This window comes from Hypomesus nipponensis, chromosome 26 (assembly GCF_054491055.1).
Source record: "Hypomesus nipponensis isolate SF chromosome 26, ASM5449105v1, whole genome shotgun sequence".
Classification (NCBI taxonomy): domain Eukaryota; kingdom Metazoa; phylum Chordata; class Actinopteri; order Osmeriformes; family Osmeridae; genus Hypomesus; species Hypomesus nipponensis.
This window is the reverse complement of record NC_140386.1, coordinates 9,922,501-9,942,500: the sequence shown is the minus strand read 5'-3', so window position 1 is coordinate 9,942,500 and position 20,000 is coordinate 9,922,501. Positions and strand designations below refer to the sequence as shown.

The 20,000-nt window shown below is 51.3% G+C and overlaps 1 protein-coding gene across 5 annotated transcripts in view; it reads left to right on the top strand.

Moving 5' to 3' along the window:
• pde4ba (phosphodiesterase 4B, cAMP-specific a) overlaps window positions 1-20,000 on the top strand; it is a 112,503-nt gene that overhangs the window by 74,139 nt on the left and 18,364 nt on the right. For all 5 annotated transcript variants that reach the window (XM_084692425.1, XM_084692424.1, XM_084692428.1 and 2 more), the window contains 4 exons: window positions 1,064-1,258; window positions 3,513-3,549; window positions 3,783-3,853; window positions 5,143-5,192. In XM_084692425.1, the coding sequence (XP_084548551.1) occupies window positions 1,064-1,258; window positions 3,513-3,549; window positions 3,783-3,853; window positions 5,143-5,192 (353 nt within the window). The remainder of the gene's footprint in view (window positions 1-1,063; window positions 1,259-3,512; window positions 3,550-3,782; window positions 3,854-5,142; window positions 5,193-20,000) is intronic.

The following is a 20,000-nucleotide window of genomic DNA, read 5'->3' as shown; positions in this document are numbered from 1 at the left end:
AGATGCAATCAACCATCGAGGGTATACTCACTGGCCTTACTGACATGCACGCACACGGGAGGGGAGGGAAGGGGAGGAGAGGTTGGAGGGGATGAGGGAGGGGAGGGTGCATTATACAAACTTTCCCGGATCCTGGGAAAACCTTAAGAAGTTCCCTGCTTCCCCCTGAAAGCGTTTGACCAGATCTACGAGTTCCTGTCTACCTCCGCCTTCTCCCCTGACAGGAACACATATATCTGAGTCTCTCCAGTGACAACCCTTTCCCAGCGTCTCACCGTGACTCTGAATCCTCTGGTTGTAACGTATTTGCATGCAGGGCGTTTTCCATATTCCCAGTTGGGATCGTGCCAGCCTGTAGGACTGATCTCAGCTACTCTGGAGCGGTTGCTTTCTCACAGTGAAAGTGAAAGATCCAGGCAAAGTTTCTGAATGGCGTTATTATGTTTACCATATTGAGGAAGCTTTTCGACGTTGTCGTTTAAACTGCTGGTTCAGGCTGTTCTCAGATTCTAATTGGTAGCCTCAAAGTGAGGTCTTCTGGGTAATGCAGTCAGGATTTTTAAGTGGATATTATGCTCTGTATGAAGTCATGCTGTTTGCCATTGAAATGTAACCGTTTTTTCTTGAACATGATGGGAGGGGTTGGCTGTGATGATTTGGGTGATGCGTCTAGAAGGCTGGGAGACAGGAAGTCTTCTGTCCTGTTTCCTGTCTGTGGTCTGGCTCCGAACCAGCAACCAAAACATCGATTTCATAACACATTTACATTTATCCATTTAGCAGATGCTTTTATCCAAAGCGACTTCCAAGAGAGACCTTTACAAAAGTGCATATGTCAATGATCATAAACAACGAGAGACCCGCAAAAACATTGTGGGTAGCCAAAACATGTAGCACATATTTTGAAAAGCAAATGAGTGCCAATAGGAAGAAACATAAGAGCATGTAGTTAAACAAGTTACAATTAAACAAAGATAAGGGAACAGTCCTCATGTGGGCGTGTGAGCTGTAGATCTGAGTTACGAGCATGGCTAACAAGTGTTTCTGTGTGTTTCTGTTGCAGTTTCGATGTGGAGAATGGCCCGTCCATCAGCTGTAGCCCTCTGGACCCCCAGGTGTCTCCTGGGTCAGGCCTGGTTTTGCACACCAACTTTCCGGGCCACAACCAGCGGCGGGAGTCCTTCCTCTACCGCTCGGACAGCGACTACGATCTGTCACCCAAGTCCATGTCCCGAAACTCCTCTATCGCCTCTGAACTGTGAGCACCGCACCGCCATGGATACCCCTCTGCCCTGACCTTCAAGGGGCAACCTAGTCTTGTTGTAGTCTCAGTCTAGTGTCAGTCTAGTGTCAGTCTAGTCTCAGTCTAGTGTCCGTCTAGTGTCCGTCTAGTCTTAGTCTAGTATCAGTCTAGTCTCAGTCTAGTGTCAGTCTAGTCTCAGTCTAGTCTCAGTCTAGTCTCAGTCTAGTCTCAGTCTAGTCTCCGTCTAGTCTCAGTCTAGTCTCCGTCTAGTCTCAGTCTAGTCTCAGTCTAGTCTCAGGGCCTCATTTACTAACATTGTGACCGCAGCTTAATCTGGGCCTTTGCCCAACCGCAAACAGCGCACGTTGTATTTCCGCATTTTGTGAGGTATGTATCAAACCAGATACTCGTCGGACAATCAGCGCCCATTAGTGTTAATCAGCACGCCGTTAAAAGAGGGGAAAAATCGCCTGCATGTTCTGCCAGTCTGCCACATTGGGTGATTTGAGGAAAATAAAATAAAAGTTCAGCCAACAGGAGCTAGAAAAGATACACACCCACTTCCCTTACACCCTCCCAGCAGCGGTAATCTGCATTTTTACTCAAGTGCGCTGCCTTTGTAAATACGTTTTTATGTCTTTACCCGCTATTTCACGCCTGGAATGGGCGCAATCCTGTTAGTAAATGAGGCCCTTAGTCTAGTCTCAGTCTAGTTTAAGATGTTTGTCTAAGGACCAGTTGAGCCTCGGCCCAGTTTCAGCCAAACTTCATTCTAGTTTCAGCCTAACTCCTGGGCTAGTGTTAGCTCAACTTCCCAGTTGAGTTTACGTCCAGGTTCAACTTAACTTCATCCTTATCTCAGTCCCAGCTCAACTTCACCCCAGTTTGTCCCGATGAGTCATCAATTCCAAACTATGATCTTACAAATGTTCAGTCCACTTTCTCCTTCCCGGCACAGTTTGAACTGTGCAATCCCCTTTACACAAGACTCTGCAACTCTCTCTCCCTCTCCCTCACTCTCACTCCCCCTCCCCCTCCCTCTCCCCCTCTCCCTCTCCCTCCTTTCCTACAGTCTGTACAGCTCCTGTTCACTGAGTGCTGTCCTACAGTCTGTACAGCTCCTGTTCACTGAGTGCTGTCCTACAGTCTGTACAGCTCCTGTTCACTGAGTGCTGTCCTACAGTCTGTACAGCTCCTGTTCACTGAGTGCTGTCCTACAGTCTGTACAGCTCCTGTTCACTGAGTGCTGTCCTACAGTCTGTACAGCTCCTGTTCACTGAGTGCTGTCCTACAGTCTGTACAGCTCCTGTCCTGTTCACTGAGTGCTGTCCTACAGTCTGTACAGCTCCATGTTCCCACGGAGGCTCAGTGTTACGTCATTGCCTACGGGGAGTTGGTTCACAGTTGATGATTGGAGTTGGAGAGCGAGTGCAGGCTGAGTGGGGGAGCTTGCAGAGGCGCTGCCTCGTACAGAGTGAGGCAGAAGAGGCGCTGCCTCGTACAGAGTGAGGCAGAAGAGGCGCTGCCTCGTACAGAGTGAGGCAGAAGAGGCGCTGCCTCGTACAGAGTGAGGCAGAAGAGGCGCTGCCTCGTACAGAGTGAGGCAGAAGAGGCGCTGCCTCGTACAGAGTGAGGCAGAAGAGGCGCTGCCTCGTACAGAGTGAGGCAGAAGAGGCGCTGCCTCGTACAGAGTGAGGCAGAAGAGGCGCTGCCTCGTACAGAGTGAGGCAGAAGAGGCGCTGCCTCGTACAGAGTGAGGCAGAAGAGGCGCTGCCTCGTACAGAGTGAGGCAGAAGAGGCGCTGCCTCGTACAGAGTGAGGCAGAAGAGGCGCTGCCTCGTACAGAGTGAGGCAGAAGAGGCGCTGCCTCGTACAGAGTGAGGCAGAAGAGGCGCTGCCTCATACAGAGTGAGGCAGAAGAGGCGCTGCCTCATACAGAGTGAGGCAGAAGAGGCGCTGCCTCGTACAGAGTGAGGCAGAAGAGGCGCTGCCTCATACAGAGTGAGGCAGAAGAGGCGCTGCCTCATACAGAGTGAAGCAGCAGGCTGGATTGGGGAATTGATGCCTCGTCACAGGGGCAGTTAACTGAAACAGACTTTCACAATGACACCCCCCCGTGTGACCACTTGGTACTTTCCAGATTAGGAAACCACAGATCCGTTGATCCCTGTCATAGATTAGACACAGATGACAGTTTACAGGAATGATTGACAAATATGTCTTTTTTTATTGTACAACCTCATCCTGATCCCCACTTGTGTGTTTACAGCCATGGTGATGACCTGATCGTGACGCCTTTTGCTCAGGTGAATTAAGTCAATCTTGAACTTTCACGTTTACTGCAACTCACAGTCACACGGCCACCAGAATACGACGGCTCTTTTGTCTAGATAAGGGGCAGTTCTATGGGCATATGTGAAGCCCTCTGTGACATGCTTGCGTATAAAAAGGGCTATACAAATACATTTGTTGGATATGATTTGATTAGATAAGACAGTGACCACTGACTTACTGCTGCCTGTTTTCTCTCCTCATCCAGGTCCTCGCTAGCCTTCGAAGTGTACGAAACAACTTCACAGTCCTAACCAATGTACAATGTGCCTCCAGCAAGTAAGTACTTTGACACTGTGGGATGCAAATCACATTATAGCGTGTTGTGTGGTCCCACGAGCTGCAGTTCACCTCTTCCTCCACCAGAGGGCGGTCTCCACCTGTGAGCCTTGTCTCCGGACTGCTCCGAGCATAGATGTTAGGAGAGATGTTAGGAGAGATCCTACCATGGTTGCAAACGTTAAGATGCAGCAGTGCAATGCCGTTGTGTTGCGTGAGTGCAACAGTCCACTCCTTTGTGTCACAAATGGACTAATATGTGATGTTTCCTCATGTGTCGTGTAGTTGGGTCACAGAACCCTTCCCTAAGCTAAGCCAAACTGGTTCCTCAAAGGACTCAATTGCACACGACTGTATTCAAGAAAAGGAAAATAAAGGATGTACGAAGATTTTCCCTCTCTCCCTCCCTCGCTCCCTCTCCTTCTCTCTCTGGGTCAGTGAGCACTGCAAGCTCACTGACTCCCTCTTCCCTCTGTTAAACATCAAGCTCTGTTCAAAGCCGTCCTGACCCAGATAGACTTCCAGGTCCCAGGTCTCTTACCCAAGCCAGCAGCAGAAAGTGTTCTGCTAGCTGGTAGTCTGGGAGAACTGAGCTCATTTACACTTTACCTCAGAATCACAATCAGAGTCACAAAGGGATTTATTCGCCATGAAAGTTTGCACAGACAAGGAATTTGCTTTGGCAGGAAGGTGTATACAATAAACATATAGGAAACATATAGGAATCTTACATTTAAATATGTTGTCTAACTATACTAAGGATACATAAACTAGCAATTCTAAATGGAATACAATTTAAATAAAATATACAATAAAATAAAATATGAGTTGCCATAAAATACAATATATGTTGCCAATTTACAATATAACCTACTGTCTACCTGATGTAGGCATTCACTGTCTCTCTCTCTCTCTCTCTCTGTCTCTGTCTCTGTCTCTCTCTGTCTCTCTGTATGTCTCTCTCACTGTCTCTCTCTCTCTTTTCTCTCTCCAGCTCGCAAACTTGCTCTATCTTCTCTCAGCTCTGGGCCTCTCAGACCTCCTGTCATCATTCCTCCTTTTATCTCTCTCTCTGTATCCAATGCCATCCTTGGCATTCTGCAGAAACAAAATGCCTCTCTATCAGAACAATGTCAGGGTTGTCGTCGAGTTAGACTGTCTGTGCTGTTATGACAAGGTCTCACTATCACTCTCTCCCTCTCTCTCTCTCCCTCTGTCCCTCTCTCTCTCTCCCTCCTTCTCCCTCTCTCTCTCTCTCTCTCTCTCTCTCTCTCTCTCTCTCTCTCTAGGAGGTCTCCCGCTGCCACACAGCCTACCATCACCAGAGTCTGTCTACCAGGTAGGCCCACAATGCAACGCTTCCTCCCTCCATCCCTCTCTATCTCCCTCCCTCTCTATCTCCCTCCCTCTCTATCTCCCTCCCTCTCTATCTCCCTCCCTCCTCTCTCTATCTCCCTCCCTCTCTATCTCCCTCCCTCTCTATCTCCCTCCCTCCCTCTCTCTATCTCCCTCCCTCTCTATCTCCCTCCCTCTCTATCTCCCTCCCTCTCTCTATCTCCCTCCCTCTCTATCTCCATCCCTCTCTCTATCTCCCTCCCTCTCTCCCTCCCTCCCTCTCTATCTCCCTCCCTCTATCTATCTCCCTCCCTCTCTATCTCCCTCCCTCTATCTCCCTCCCTCTCTATCTCCCTCCCTCTCTATCTCCCTCCCTCTCTATCTCCCTCCCTCTCTATCTCCCTCCCTCTCTCTATCTCCCTCCCTCCCTCTATCTCCCTCCCTCTCTCTATCTCCCTCCCTCTCTCTATCTCCCTCCCTCTCTATCTCCCTCCCTCTATCTCCCTCCCTCTCTCTATCTCCCTCCCTCTCTATCTCCCTCCCTCTCTATCTCCCTCCCTCTATCTCCCTCCCTCTCTATCTCCCTCCCTCTCTATCCTCCCTCCCTCTCTATCTCCCTCCCTCTCTATCTCCCTCCCTCTCTCTATCTCCCTCCCTCTCTATCTCCCTCCCTCTATCTCCCTCCCTCTCTATCTCCCTCCCTCCCTCTCTCCCTCCCTCTCTATCTCCCTCCCTCTCTATCTCCCTCCCTCTCTATCTCCCTCCCTCCCTCTTCTATCCCCCTCTCTCTCTCTATCTCCCTCCCTCTCTCTATCTCCCTCCCTCTCTATCTCCCTCCCTCCCTCTCTCCCTCCCTCTCTATCTCCCTCCCTCCCTCTCTCCCTCCCTCTCTCTATCTCCCTCCCTCTCTATCTCCCTCCCTCTCTCCCTCCCTCCCTCTCTGTCATCTCCCTCCCTCTCTATCTCCCTCCCTCCTCTACTCTCTCCCTCCCTCTCTCCCTCCCTCCCTCTCTATCTCCCTCCCTCTCTATCTCCCTCCCTCTCTCTATCTCCCTCCCTCTATCTCCCTCCCTCTCATCTCCCTCCCTCCCTCTCTATCTCCCTCCCTCCCTCTCTATCTCCCTCCCTCTCTCTATCTCCCTCCCTCTCTATCTCTCTCTCTCTCTACCCCCTCTCTCCCTCTATCTCCCTCCCTCTCTATCTCCCTCCCTCTCTATACTCCCTCCCTCTCTATCTCCCTCCCTCTCTCCCTCCCTCCCTCTCTATCTCCCTCCCTCTCTATCTCCCTCCCTCTATCTCCCTCCCTCTCTATCTCCCTCCATCTCTCTATCTCCCTCCCTCTATCTCCCTCCCTCTATCTCCCTCCCTCTCTATCTCCCTCCCTCTCTATCTCTCCTCCCTCTCTATCTCCCTCCCTCTCTATCTCCCTCCCTCTCTATCTCCCTCCCTCTATCTCCCTCCCTCTCTATCTCCCTCCCTCCCTCTCTCCCTCCCTCTCTCTATCTCCCTCCCTCTCTATCTCCCTCCCTCTCCTATCCCCCTCCCTCCCTCTCTATCTCCCTCCCTCTCTATCTCCCTCCCTCTCTATCTCCCCTCCCTCCAGGTCTCTATCTCCCTCCCTCCCTCTCTATCTCCCTCCCTCTCTATCTCCCTCCCTCCCTCTCTATCTCCCTCCCTCTCTATCTCCCTCCCTCTCTATCTCCCTCCCTCCCTCTCTATCTCCCTCCCTCTCTATCTCCCTCCCTCTCTATCTCCCTCCCTCTCTATCTCCCTCCCTCTCTCTATCTCCCTCCCTCTCTCCCTCCCTCTCTATCTCCCTCCCTCTCTATCTCCCTCCCTCTCTCTATCTCCCTCCCTCTCTCATCTCCCCTCCCTCCCTCTCTCCCTCCCTCTCTCACTCCCTCTCCTCCCTCCCTCCATCCCTCTCTATCTCCCTCCCTCTCTATCTCCCTCCCTCCCTCTCTCCCTCTCTCCCTCCCTCTCTCTCTCCCTTTCTACCTCCCTCCCTCCCTCTCTCCCTCCCTCTCTATCTCCCTCCCTCCCTCTCTATCTCCCTCCCTCTCTCCCTCCCTCTCTATCTCCCTCCCTCTCTCACCTCCCTCCCTCTCTCCCTCCCTCCCTCTCTATCTCCCTCCCTCTCTCTATCTCCCTCCCTCCCTCCCTCTCTCCCTCCCTCTCTATCTCCCTCCCTCCCTCCCTCTCTCCCTCCCTCCCTCCCTCCCTCTCTATCTCCCTCCCTCCCTCTCTCCCTCCCTCTCTCCCTCCCTCCCTCTCTCCCTCTCTCCCTCCCTCTCTATCTCCCTCTCTATCTCCCTCCCTCTCTCCCTCCCTCCCTCTCTATCTCCCTCCCTCTCTATCTCCCTCCCTCCCTCTCTCCCTCCCTCTCTATCTCCCTCCCTCCCTCCCTCTCTCCCTCCCTCCCTCCCTCCCTCTCTATCTCCCTCCCTCCCTCTCTCCCTCCCTCTCTCCCTCCCTCCCTCTCTCCCTCTCTCCCTCCCTCTCTATCTCCCTCCCTCTCTCCCTCCCTCTCTCCCTCCTCCCTCCCTCTCTATCTCCCTCCCTCTCTATCTCCCTCCCTCCCTCTCTCCCTCCCTCTCTATCTCCCTCCCTCCCTCCCTCTCTCCCTCCCTCCCTCCCTCCCTCTCTATCTCCCTCCCCTCCCTCCCTCTCTCCCTCCCTCCCTCTCTCCCTCTCTCCCTCCCTCTCTATCTCCCTCCCTCTCTCCCTCCCTCTCCTCCCTCCCTCCCTCTCTATCTCCCTCCCTCTCTATCTCCCTCCCTCCCTCTCTCCCTCCCTCTCTATCTCCCTCCCTCCCTCCCTCTCTCCCTCCCTCCCTCCCTCTCTATCTCCCTCCCTCCCTCTCTCCCTCCCTCTCTCCCTCCCTCTCTCCCTCCCTCCCTCTCTCCAGTCCCCTCCAGGCCCAGCCTTGGTGGCCTACAGGCCAGGATCTCAGCCCCTCTGGGGATTGTTGATTAAATGCCGTGTGGGAGGTGTGAGATCCTGTTAGTGCAAAGTGTCATGATTAGAAGAGCTTGGGTGACTCTGAGCTCTGATAGTCACAATACAGACCCAGAGTCCCTCTCAGAGTCACAGTCTGGGTTTACACTAAACCATTCCTGCCATCAGGCCTAGCTTGTGTCTGACTTCTTTTCTTTCTGCGTCGTTGAAGTTGAATGACGACTAGAAACCGTCTTAACTGTGTTTATTGTGAACCTGAGATCGAAACAGCTATTGTGTGTGTGGTAGTGACACTGAAACTGAGAATAGTGGGTGAGTGTGTAAGCGTGTGGTTAAGCTGCCGTTGATGAATCTGTGTGTGTGTGTGTGTGTGTGTGTTGGATGAGGCGTGTCACCGCTCATGGCATGTGTGTGTGTGTCACCATCTGTTAAGCGTGTGTACGTGTGTGGTTGTATGTGTGCAGAAGTGTGTGTGTGTGTGGTTGTATGTGTGCAGAAGTGTGTGTGTGTGTGTGTGGTTGTATGTATGTGTGTGTGTGTATTCCTGTGTGCCGGTGCTGCAGGGCTGTGATTGACGTCAGCCTGCCAGCATGTGGCTTGTGTTGACTTCCTGTGTGTACAGATGGGCAGTCTTCAACTTCCTGTTTTGGGTGTGCGAGGGGGTAAATGAGTGTGTTAAGCCCCAGCCCCTTGTGATGATCACCGCAACCTATCGAGAAAGGTCTTCCTGGAAGTAACGTAACAGTAAGGTATTTCTCTGCAGTGCTTTGAAAGAGGGCTGTCTAAATGGACCAGGCTGCAGGGTTTAGATGGAAACACATCCTCCTCCTTCTTCTTTGGTTTTATCCTCTGCACATCCTCACCCTGCAGACGCGTCACTGAGCCCACGGCCTGGGCACAGGAAGCTTCCTGCAGGAAGTGACATCACTGACTTGTCTCTGGCCACCTGTCTCTAGCCTGGCCAAGTGTGACCACGTCACCCGTACGGAGTGACGGTTTGATTCCTCCCCGGGGTTTGGCCCGGCCCATTGTCCCATGGTCTGAGAGGCCATCATCCACTTCCACCTGGACCTTACTGCCTCCCTCGATGACACCGCTTTATGATGTAACACGGCCCCCCCCCTCCCTCGTCTGTCGCCGTGGAGACAATGAGACAGAGGGAGAAGGGTGATATCCTGCCTCATCCTTCACACACACACACACACACACACCAGTCCGACTCGACAGGAAGCTGGGGGCAGGAAGTTGGGAGCAGATTGTTCCTGTTTTGCTGTCTTTACGCTTTAAGCCGACGGAACTGACACCAGAAGAAGTTTTTTGTTTTTGTTGCAGCGTGTCGACTTCTGCCAAGACTCCTGAGTCCAAGCTCCTCTACCTGTGAACGCCGAAAAATAGGATGCAGAGAAACAAAGAACTATTGTTGCCAGGCACAGACACACACACACACACCCAGGTCAGGAACATATCAACTGATACACAACTAATGTTGTGTACCCGCACACGCTCAGACCATCAAACCAACACACTCACTAACATGCCATGCAGTGTGTGGGGTCAGCACTCGGTGAACGGAAATTTCCGGAGCGAGGGATGCTCCGTGGGGTTTGCACCTGACGTTTGCCTCCACATGCGGCGAACTCGTGCGTGTCACAACCTGTCACTCAACAGCGACCGACACGCATGCCTCACAGCAACGCACGCAACAACACGGCCGGCAGGCCAGGGGAAAAAAACAGAACCTCTCTAACCCAGAGCCAGAGTTCTCACGCTGTCAACGACAGAGAGACTGAGAGACTGAGAGACTGAGAGACTGAGAGACAGAGAGACTGAGAGACTGAGAGACTGAGAGACTGAGAGAGACAGAGAGAGACAGAGAGAGACAGAGAGAGACAGAGAGAGACAGAGAGAGACAGAGAAAGTAGAGAGAGAGAGAGAGAGAGAGAGAGACAGAGAGAGACAGAGAGAGACAGAGAGAGACAGAGAGAGACAGAGAGAGACAGAGAGAGAGAGAGAGAGGGAGAGAGGGAGAGAGAGAGAGAAACTTTGCATCATCCGGTGAACTGGTCGGTCAGGTCCGCACCTTCTCGTACAGCTAGGTTCCTCAGGAATGCTAACACCATGGTGTGGTTGTTGTTGTGATAAGATGACGGTCTGTTTTATTGGAAGAGGAAATGTTTTCCCCGTTTGTGTCTGTCATGAAAACACACAATACATCACGAGCTGTCTTCCTGCTGGCTGATTCACTGTTTACCCTGTTCACACAGACACAAGTTTTACATTTAGTCCTTTATTTTACATTTAGTCCTTTATTTTACATTTAGTCCTTTATTTTACATTTTGTCCTTTATTTTACATTTAATCATATAGTAGACACTCTTATTCAGAGCGACTTACAGTAAGTACAGGGACATTCCCCCTGTAAATGACTAAATGTAAATGTACGTTTTAACCACTTTCATAAGGTTTAGTGGGTTTCAAACTGCCCGTTTTATAATGTTAAAACTCCAAAGCCTGATATTTACAAGATTCCTATAAAACTAAAATACTTGGAACCTCCCAGGCCCAGACCAGCAGAGGTGAACCTTCCGCCAGCTCATAACCCAAACAGGAAGTACAGTCAAGACAGGAAGTACAGTCAAGACAGGAAGTACAGTCAAGACAGGAAGTACAGTTGTGTGGAAAAGAATCTCTTTGTTTTTCTCCACACACTGCGTGTTTGGCTAGTCAACTACGTGGGAAAGTGCCAACTCTCTTTTTAAGTGAAAGTCCATAGTGGAGCTGTGTTGTCGTAGTGTTGATCCATGAGACCTGAAATGACATGGCATTTTACTTAAAGGGAGCCAGCACGTGGTAAAGCTGTATTTGAGAGTCTGGTATGGTTTGGCAAACAATGAGTCTGTTCTTAATGTATGGCCCAGGTGTTTGTATAACCCCAAGAAGTTATGCTATAGGTCAGAGAAACCATGGGGCACTCACACACACGCACACACGCACACACACACACACGCACACACACACACACACGCACACACACACACACACACACACACACACACACACACACAAACTCAAGAGTGAGAACCCCTGCATGAAGTTAGTTTCCTTTTCTAACTCCCACCGTAACATCCTTGATTTGTGGCTGTCAGAGGTGGTTTCCTGGGCCTGTGTATGCTTGGATGTTAGCCCCCCTTCTCACCCCCCACCAGCCTGTTTATGAGGGTTATTTAAGCTGGTCCTCCTCACATGACCTCCCAGCTCTCCAACACTGTGCGTGCAGGAATGCGACTGGAAGGTCGCTGAGAAAGAGAAGGGGAGGGAGAGAGACACAGAGAGAGACAGAGAGGGAGGTAGAGGGAGATAGGGAGGTAGAGGGAGATAGGGAGGTAGAGGGAGAGAGGGAGATAGAGGGAGAGAGAGGGAGGTGATGAATGTCAGCCAAAGAGACAGGCGATGATGGAAGAAGCCTGGTGAGATAACCAGCGCTGAGGAGGCTCTCGTGCTCCCAGGAATGCGGCGTGGAGAGGTCAGGAGATGGAGGGAGGAGAGGGGAAAAGAAGGAGAGACGGGAGAGGGAGAGATCAACGGCGTGTGGGGAGGTGGAGAAGGTAGACTGAGGAAAGGGGGAGGAGGAGAGGGGGGGTGGAGGGGGAGGAGGAGAGGGGGGGTGGAGGGAGAGGAGGAGAGGGGGGGTGGAGGGAGAGGAGGAGAGGGGGGGTGGAGGGAGAGGAGGAGAGGGGGGGTGGAGGGAGAGGAGGAGAAGGGGGCTGGAGGTAAAGGAGGAGAGGGGGGGTGGAGGGAGAGGAGGAGAGGGGGGGTGGAGGGAGAGGAGGAGAGGGGGGGGTGGAGGGAGAGGAGGAGAAGGGGGCTGGAGGTAAAAGAGGAGAGGGGGGGTGGAGGGAGAGGAGGAGAAGGGGGGTGGAGGTAAAGGAGGAGAGGGGGTTTTGGAGGGATAGAAGGGAGGGAAAATTGCCCTTTGGTGAAGGGCAACTTCTCATGATAAGGTCTTTTGTGTACTTCAGTGTTCCCACGTGTGCCGTGCCTCGTACGTGCAGGACAGTATGTCTCTATGTGGACTGACCTTAGCCTCCTGTTCCCATGGCTACGTGTTATACCTGCTCCAGGGCTTCTGTCTACGTGCCTTCGGCCAACATGCCTCCCAGCGCTAACGCTAACCACCAGGCTAACATGCCTCTGAGTGCTAACGCTAACCACCAGACCAACATGCCTCCCAGCGCTAACGCTAACCACCAGGCCAACATGCCTCCCAGCGCTAACGCTAACCACCAGGCCAACATGCCTCCCAGCGCTAACGCTAACCACCAGGCTAACATGCCTCTGAGCGCTAATGCTAACCACCAGGCCAACATGCCTCTCAGCGCTAACGCTAACTTGGCTAACGTCTTGTTATCAACATGCATTCTATCTCACTGTAGCCTAACCCCTACCCAAAGCTCCTCACATTCAACAGGCCGAGCCGGAGCCAGGGGCTCAGGTAGCAGGAGCAGACCCACACCTGTGCCACTTCTCGGGGGTTCCACCCCTCCCCTAGCTACCAGGAAGACCAGCTTGGTTCCCGTCATGTCCTACCTGAAACTTAACACCTGGGCTGACCAACACACACACACATTCTTACTGTGCACACGCACACACACTCACACCGCCTCCACAGAGCACACACACCCTCTAGGTTCAACACCCCACAAACCCCCTCCCCCCCTCCCTCCCCCCCCACTCCCTCCCTCCCCTTGCAGTCTAGCGGTGAGTGACCACGTGTGTTCTGGTCAGTCACCCCCACCCCCTTCCCAGCTTTCACTGCTGCCCAGGGCCGTGAGCTCCCAGACCCCCAGGTGACTGGTACCAGGAAACCTGCCCACTTACGTCCAATTAGCTGTAGAGTAAGCCCGTCTTGCGATATTTCTGTTCCAAATGAATAGTGTTACCCGCTCCTAACCCCTCACTTTTCACATATTCCCGCTCCTAGCCCTTCTCCTGACGACGGTTACCCCTGACGACGGTTACCGGCCAGGCTAGCCTGGCTAGGCTCACTGATGCGCGTGTGTGTGTGTGTACACTGAGGTCAGTGGAACCTGAACCCTCTATTTTGCTAACGGGAAGTGAATCCATCCCTCTTCTTTTGAAGTGCTTTTCTGAACGAGGTGTGATTATTCTGGAGAAGTTTGATTATTCTGGAGAGGTTTGATTATTCTGGAGAAGCTAAACAAAATGTTTATATTGGGAGTGTGTGTGTGTGTGGGGGGGGGGGGGTTACTGATAAACAGTATTTGTTCCAGTATGTGTGTGTATTTGGCTTGTGTGTGTGTGTGTGTGTGTGTACTTCCTTCCTTGTGTTTTGCCCTCCAAACATTAAAGGACATTTTCTGCCACCATGTGTATACCGAAGTGAACTTTCTACTGTAGTAGGGTTAAACAGAGTGCACCAAAAAGGTTGGTGGACGCGGGTGTACGTGTGTGTGTGTGTGTGCGTGTGTGTGTGTGCACCTGCTTGCCTGTCACAGCGTTCAGCCTCTTCTCTGGAACCTGAGCTCTGGAGTCGCTAACCAGAAGTTAGCTCTTCTTTTGAAGTGCTTTCTCTGACGGAATTATTCTGAGCTAGCTGTGTCAGAGGGTTATATTTATGTGTGGTTGGGTCTGTTGATAAATGACAGTATTTCCTTGTTCTAGTTTGTGTGTGTGTGTGTGTGTGTGTGTGGATATGTGTGTATTGGGTTTCTGTGCTTCGCAGCTGCACTGCGAAAGTGTGTGTGTGTGTGTGTGTGTATGGGGCTTGTGTGCTTGTGAGAGAGTGTGTATGTGAGTCTATACTTGCTCCTTTGTCGTTTACCCTAAGAACATTAATAGTAAACGTTCTGTCAGTCCCACCATGAGTATACTCAAGTGAACTTTATAATCTTCTTAATGATTGGTGTGTGTTTATATAGTACTTCAGGAGGTGCTTTAGGGTATCTTTTATGACAATGCTGACAAAGTGTTTCTGTAGATTTCTTCAGTGTATTTATCAATGTTTTGACTCAAATGTTAAGTGCACTGTGAGAAACTGCTCAACAAAAGACCTCACTGTCTGACATCTGTTTATCACAGCAGGAGTATCTCTCCCTCTCTCCCTCCCCCTCCCTCCCCCTCTCTCTCTCTCTCTCTCTCTCTCTCTCTCTCTCTCTCTCTCTCTCTCTCTCATCAGGGCCATATCGGGTCTGTGGGTATTCAGAAGTGCTTCATCTCATGTCATTAACCTTGTTCCCACACCTCCCTCCTCTCTCTCTGTCTCTCTCTCTCTCTGTCTCTCACCACTCTGTTTTCGCTCGACACTGCTGAGATGCACCCTTCAGTAACGCAGGCCTCTTCTCAGGCTGTTAGCACGTCCGCTGCTGACATCAGCTCGCTCCCTGGCCATTCTCACAGTGAGCCTAGCGATACGAAGGAAGGTTAAGCTACAACATTTTTACACTCGCTGGATGACGGTGGCATGACTGGTTGGTTTAACTAAAACTCTTTGTGAATCAAATGTTTCCCTCAGTTTTGTTGTTTGAGGGGGAGAGGGGGAGAGGGGGAGGAGGGGGGGGAGAGGGGGAGGGGGGGGGGGAGGGGGGGAGGAGGGGGGAGGAGGGGGAGGGGGGAGAGGGGGAGGAGGAGGAGGAGGAGGAGGGGGGGAGGAGGGGGGAGGAGGGGGAGGGGGGGAGAGGGGGAGGAGGAGGGGGGCAGGAGGGGGGGGAGGAGGAGGGGGAGGGGGCAGTGTTTGCTGTGTAAGGATCACCACATGGTGTCTGGGTATGTCAGGCTGTCATGTGAACCCAGAGCTGGTAGCATCTACCCTGCTGGCACAGAGCCCCATTAGACACCGCTGGTGTTGGCAGTGTTTCCATACATCACATCCTCCAAACCGCCCAGGCCTGTCAAAACACTTCCATCCACATCATGCGTCACACCGTAACACTTCCCCCTGGAAACACGCTCAGAGGCCCACAGCCCTGCCCTCCCTGTCCTCTCTGCCCCCCTGTCATACCTGCCCCAACAGCCCTCCCTGTCCAGCCCGGGGCAACCCTGGCGACGCAACACAACCCACGTCTGTGTGTGTGTGTATGTGTGTGTGTGTGTGACAGTCCCGTCGGTGTGGGCCTGTCTGACTGATGTTGTGTGGTATTTACTTTCCCTCCATCCTCCGACCCTGCCCTCCTGCCCTCCTGCCCTCCTGCCCATCCATTGGCAACAGCGTGTGTGTTGGGTTTGTTACGTGTGCGTGTCCTGTTGTGGTCCAACACACCTGGACAGTGCTTGATCACTCACAGAGAAACAGGCCTAGATAGTCCTCAGCTGGTGATGTGAGTCCTCAGCCAATCAGCTGGTGATGTGAGTCCTCAGCCAATCAGCTGGTGATGTGAAGACCACAACCAGGCCACCTGGAACTCTGCCAATCCAAGTCTTCACCCACCCCAGTATTTACCACAGCAGAACCTTGAGAAGGGATGTTAGTAATGCTATTTGCTTATATAACCAAAGCTGGTAGATATCATTCATTGTTATATATCCCACTCATTTGGTTCGTAGAACGTTTGTCTCAGTTGAACGTCTAATTTATATGACGCAGCGGTTTTCTACAACCTAGTTTGAGGAGAGATGATAGAGAGATGATGGAGAGATGATGGAGGTATGATAGAGAGATGATAGAGGTATGATGGAGAGATGATGGAGAGATGATGGAGAGATGATAGACAGATGATGGAGAGATGATAGAGAGATGATAGAGAGATGATGGAGAGATGATGGAGAGATGATGGAGAGATGATGGAGAGATGATAGACAGATGATGGAGAGATGATGGAGAGATGATAGAGAGATGATAGAGAGATGATGGAGAGATGATGGAGAGATGATAGAGAGATGATAGAGAGATGATGGAGATATGATAGAGAGATGATAGAGAGATGATAGAGAGATGATAGAGAGATGATGGAGAGATGATAGACAGATGATAGACAGATGATGGAGAGATGATAGAGAGATGATAGAGCGATGATAGAGAGATGATGGAAAGATGATGGAGAGATGATAGAGAGATGATAGAGAGATGATGGAGGTATGATAGAGAGATGATGGAGGTATGATAGAGAGATGATAGAGAGATGATGGAGAGATGATGGAGAGATGATGGAGAGATGATGGAGAGATGATGGAGAGATGATAGAGAGATGATGGAGAGATGATAGAGAGATGATAGAGAGATGATAGAGAGATGATAGAGAGATGATAGAGAGATGATAGAGAGATGATGGAGAGATGATGGAGAGATGATGGAGAGATGATGGAGAGATGATAGAGAGATGATAGAGAGATGATAGAGAGATGATGGAGAGATGATGGAGAGATGATGGAGAGATGATGGAGAAATGATGGAGAGATGATAGAGAGATGATAGAGAGATGATAGAGAGATGATAGAGAGATGATGGAGAGATGATGGAGAGATGATGGAGAGATGATGGAGAGATGATGGAGAGATGATGGAGAGATGATGGAGAGATGATGGAGAGATGATGGAGAGATGATGGAGAGATGATGGAGAGATGATGGAGAGATGATAGAGGTATGATGGAGAGAAGATGGAGAGAACAGAGAACATCCCAAAACAAACCAGCAAAACCTCGGCATGTTTGATCAATAAACAGTGAGGGTAGTTTGTTACGCTACGCTGGGCAGCGCTGGCACAGCTCTCCCTGTCTTCCTCTGTCCTCAGCAGGTTATGTAACCTGCTGAACCATCTCTCTCCCTCTGGAATGTGTGTGTGTGTGTGTTCTTAGCTGGTGATGGATGGTTTGGAACTCTGTGTTTGTTTCTCTTGTCCAGTCTGTCTTGGTACACCCAGACACCGTTGCTAAGGATACTTCACCTATAGACGTGTGTCTTGCGAAATCTCCCCCATGTGTGGGACAGCTGCATCTGATCCTCTGATCTGGGATGTCGTGTGTCAGTTTGTCAGGTTGACATCCAGATCTTCATGTTCTGTTCTTGTTGGAGTGAGCTCTCTCTCTCTCCGGGCCGAGGTGCCCAGCTGGTGGGCCTCCCTCCTCTCTCCCTCCCTCTTTCCCTCCCTCCCTCCCTCTCTCCCTCCTTCCCTCCCTCTCTCTCCCTCCCTCTCTCTCTCTCTCTCTCTCTCTCTCTCTCTCTCTCTCTCTCTCTCTCTCTCTCTCTCTCTCTCTCTCTATCTCTCTATCTCTATCTCTCTATCTCTCTCTCCCTCCCCCCTCCTCCCTCCCTCCCTCTATCCCTCCCCCTCTCTCTCCCTCCCTCCCTCTCTCTCGCTATCTCTCTCTCTCTCTCTCTCTCCCTCCCTCCCTCCCTCCCTCCCTCCCCCCTCCTCCCTACCTATCTCCCTCTTTCCCTTTCTCTTTCCCTCCCTCCCTCCTTCTCTCTCTCTCTCTCTCTCTCTCTCTCTCTTTCTCTCCCTCTTTCCCTCCCTCTTTCCCTCTCTCTCTCCCTCCCTGACCTGCTCTTTCTTGGTAGTACCTTACTCCTGTTCGCAACAAGTGGTCTTGGTGCATGTGTGTGTGTGTCTATATATCGGTGATCGGTGTGTGTGTATGTATGAGGGTGTGTGTGTCGCGCATAGGGATGTAATTATGTCTTTCGTGACATAAGGAATGAGGATGAGGACAAATGCAGATTCCTGTTAACAGCATTTTGTTTGTTTGGCCCCTGATAGGAAGTCTTCTGGTCTGAATTAATTTGTTTTCCTCATAACTGCTGGTTACATAACACAGTGTCAGGTTCATGGCTTCACACACCACACACACACACACACACACACACACACACAGTCAGATCATGTAGCTGGTGGTTCTTCTGCACACCTGTTCCCACTTGTTCTGTTTAGTTCATGTACATTAAGATTCACACTGACGCTATCAAACACCTTTCCCAAACGTCAACACTACCTTTAGTGGATATATATATATATATATATATATATATAGAGAGAGAGATCCATTATATATATATATATATACACACATTTTATGTATCAGACGTATTGTCGTAGTTATCTATCCAGCCCGGCACTCCGGTCCAGCCCTGTGAGATTCCGTGTCGTGTTTTGTCTCCGCCTCTCCCCTCAGAGCAGCTCCTGAAGCTGGAAGCGTGCACCCAGTAAGTATTTGAATTATGCCATTGACGTCAGCACAGCCATAAAACAGACTAGGCCCCTCCCCTCAGTGTTCCCCTGCCAGCCAGCCTGCACAGATGGATTCAGACTCCCAGGCCGGTGCCTTTGTTTGGCTTGACAGGAGGTGTCCAAGCCCTCCTTTTGGGGTGGGGGGGCATGGGAGAAAAAACCCCCTTTTCAAATGTTTGTCAACGTTGATGAAAAATAAGGGTTTAATGAGGTTTTGGTTTCACTTCCTCTGTTGCTACAGCAGCAGCAGTTAGGTGCTGTGGACCACAGTGAACTGCCGTGTGTGTGTGTGTGTGTGTGTGTGTGTGTGTGTGTCGGCACAGAGCTGTGTGTGTGTGTGTGTCGGCACAGAGCCGTGTGTGTGTGTGTGTGTGTGTGTGTGTGTGTGTGTGTGTCGGCACTGAGCTGTGTGTGTGTGTGTGTGTGGGCACTGAGCCGTGTGTGTGTGTGTGTGTGTGTGTGTGTCGGCACTGAGCCGTGTGTGTGTGTGTGTGTGTCGGCACTGAGCTGTGTGTGTGTGTCGGCACAGAGCTGTGTGTGTGTGTGTGTGTGTGCGCTGGTGGTTTGTGACGGAGCAATGAAGCTCAATTAAATGGTTGATGAAAGGAAATCCTTGTTCACTGTGTTTGTTAACGTCAGTCATAGGTTCTTTATTTGTTTATATTTGTGTTCTGGTGACCTGAGGTTACCTGTAATGCACATAAGTGCACACACACACACACACACACACACACGTGTCCTGGTCATCTGAGGTGTAACTGAGATGAGATTAACATCATGTGTCTGCACATGCATTACGTGCCTCCCCTCCTTCCTCACCCCTTCATCCCCCCTTCCTCACCCTTTAGGCTCTTCTGCCCCCAACTCCACCCCCCACCCTCACCACCCCAGACACACCCTGAGAATAACCACAACCACCTATGATGAAAGAAGACACACACACACACACATCTTCAAGCCTCCTGTCATGAAGACTGTGTCCTGGTATCTGCTGTTTTTATCAGCACAGTTGTTGTGGTCTAGCCCATGACCCGGTGATGACCCGGTGATGACCCGGTGATGACCCGGTGATGACCCGGTGATGACCCGGTGATGACCCGGTGATGACCCGGTGATGACCGGGCACCACAGCTGCTCTGGTTCCAGTCACTCTTCTCTCGAGCACACGGCAGACAGAGCAGAGATGGAGTCCGGCAGGACCACAGGACACACTCTGAAGAGGAAGGGACGTTTGATTACAAATAAAAAAGCTGAAAGTCTCTGGCTCATTGTTTCCCACAGTTATTCACAAGAAATGTGAAACTTTATTTCGCAGCATTCAGCACCTCATCATTCAATCATTGCAATCTGTTCAGTTTCAGACAGTCAAAACATACAAAAACGCAATTGATTTGATTTGCTGAAAATGAACCACATAAGTGTTGGTATTAATGGCAAAGACCCAGACCCTGGGTCTGGGACCTGAACTCTCAGTTACAGGGGATGTAACGGAGTAATCCATTCACCTCTCCTAACCCCTGACCTAACCACGGCAGTAATCCATTCACCTCTCCTAACCCCTGACCTAACCACGGCAGTAATCCATTCACCTCTCCTAACCCCTGACTTAACCACGGCTCGGTACTACTGGGGAAGGGGGAGGGGGAGGGAGGGGGAGAGAGGGAGGGAGAGGGGG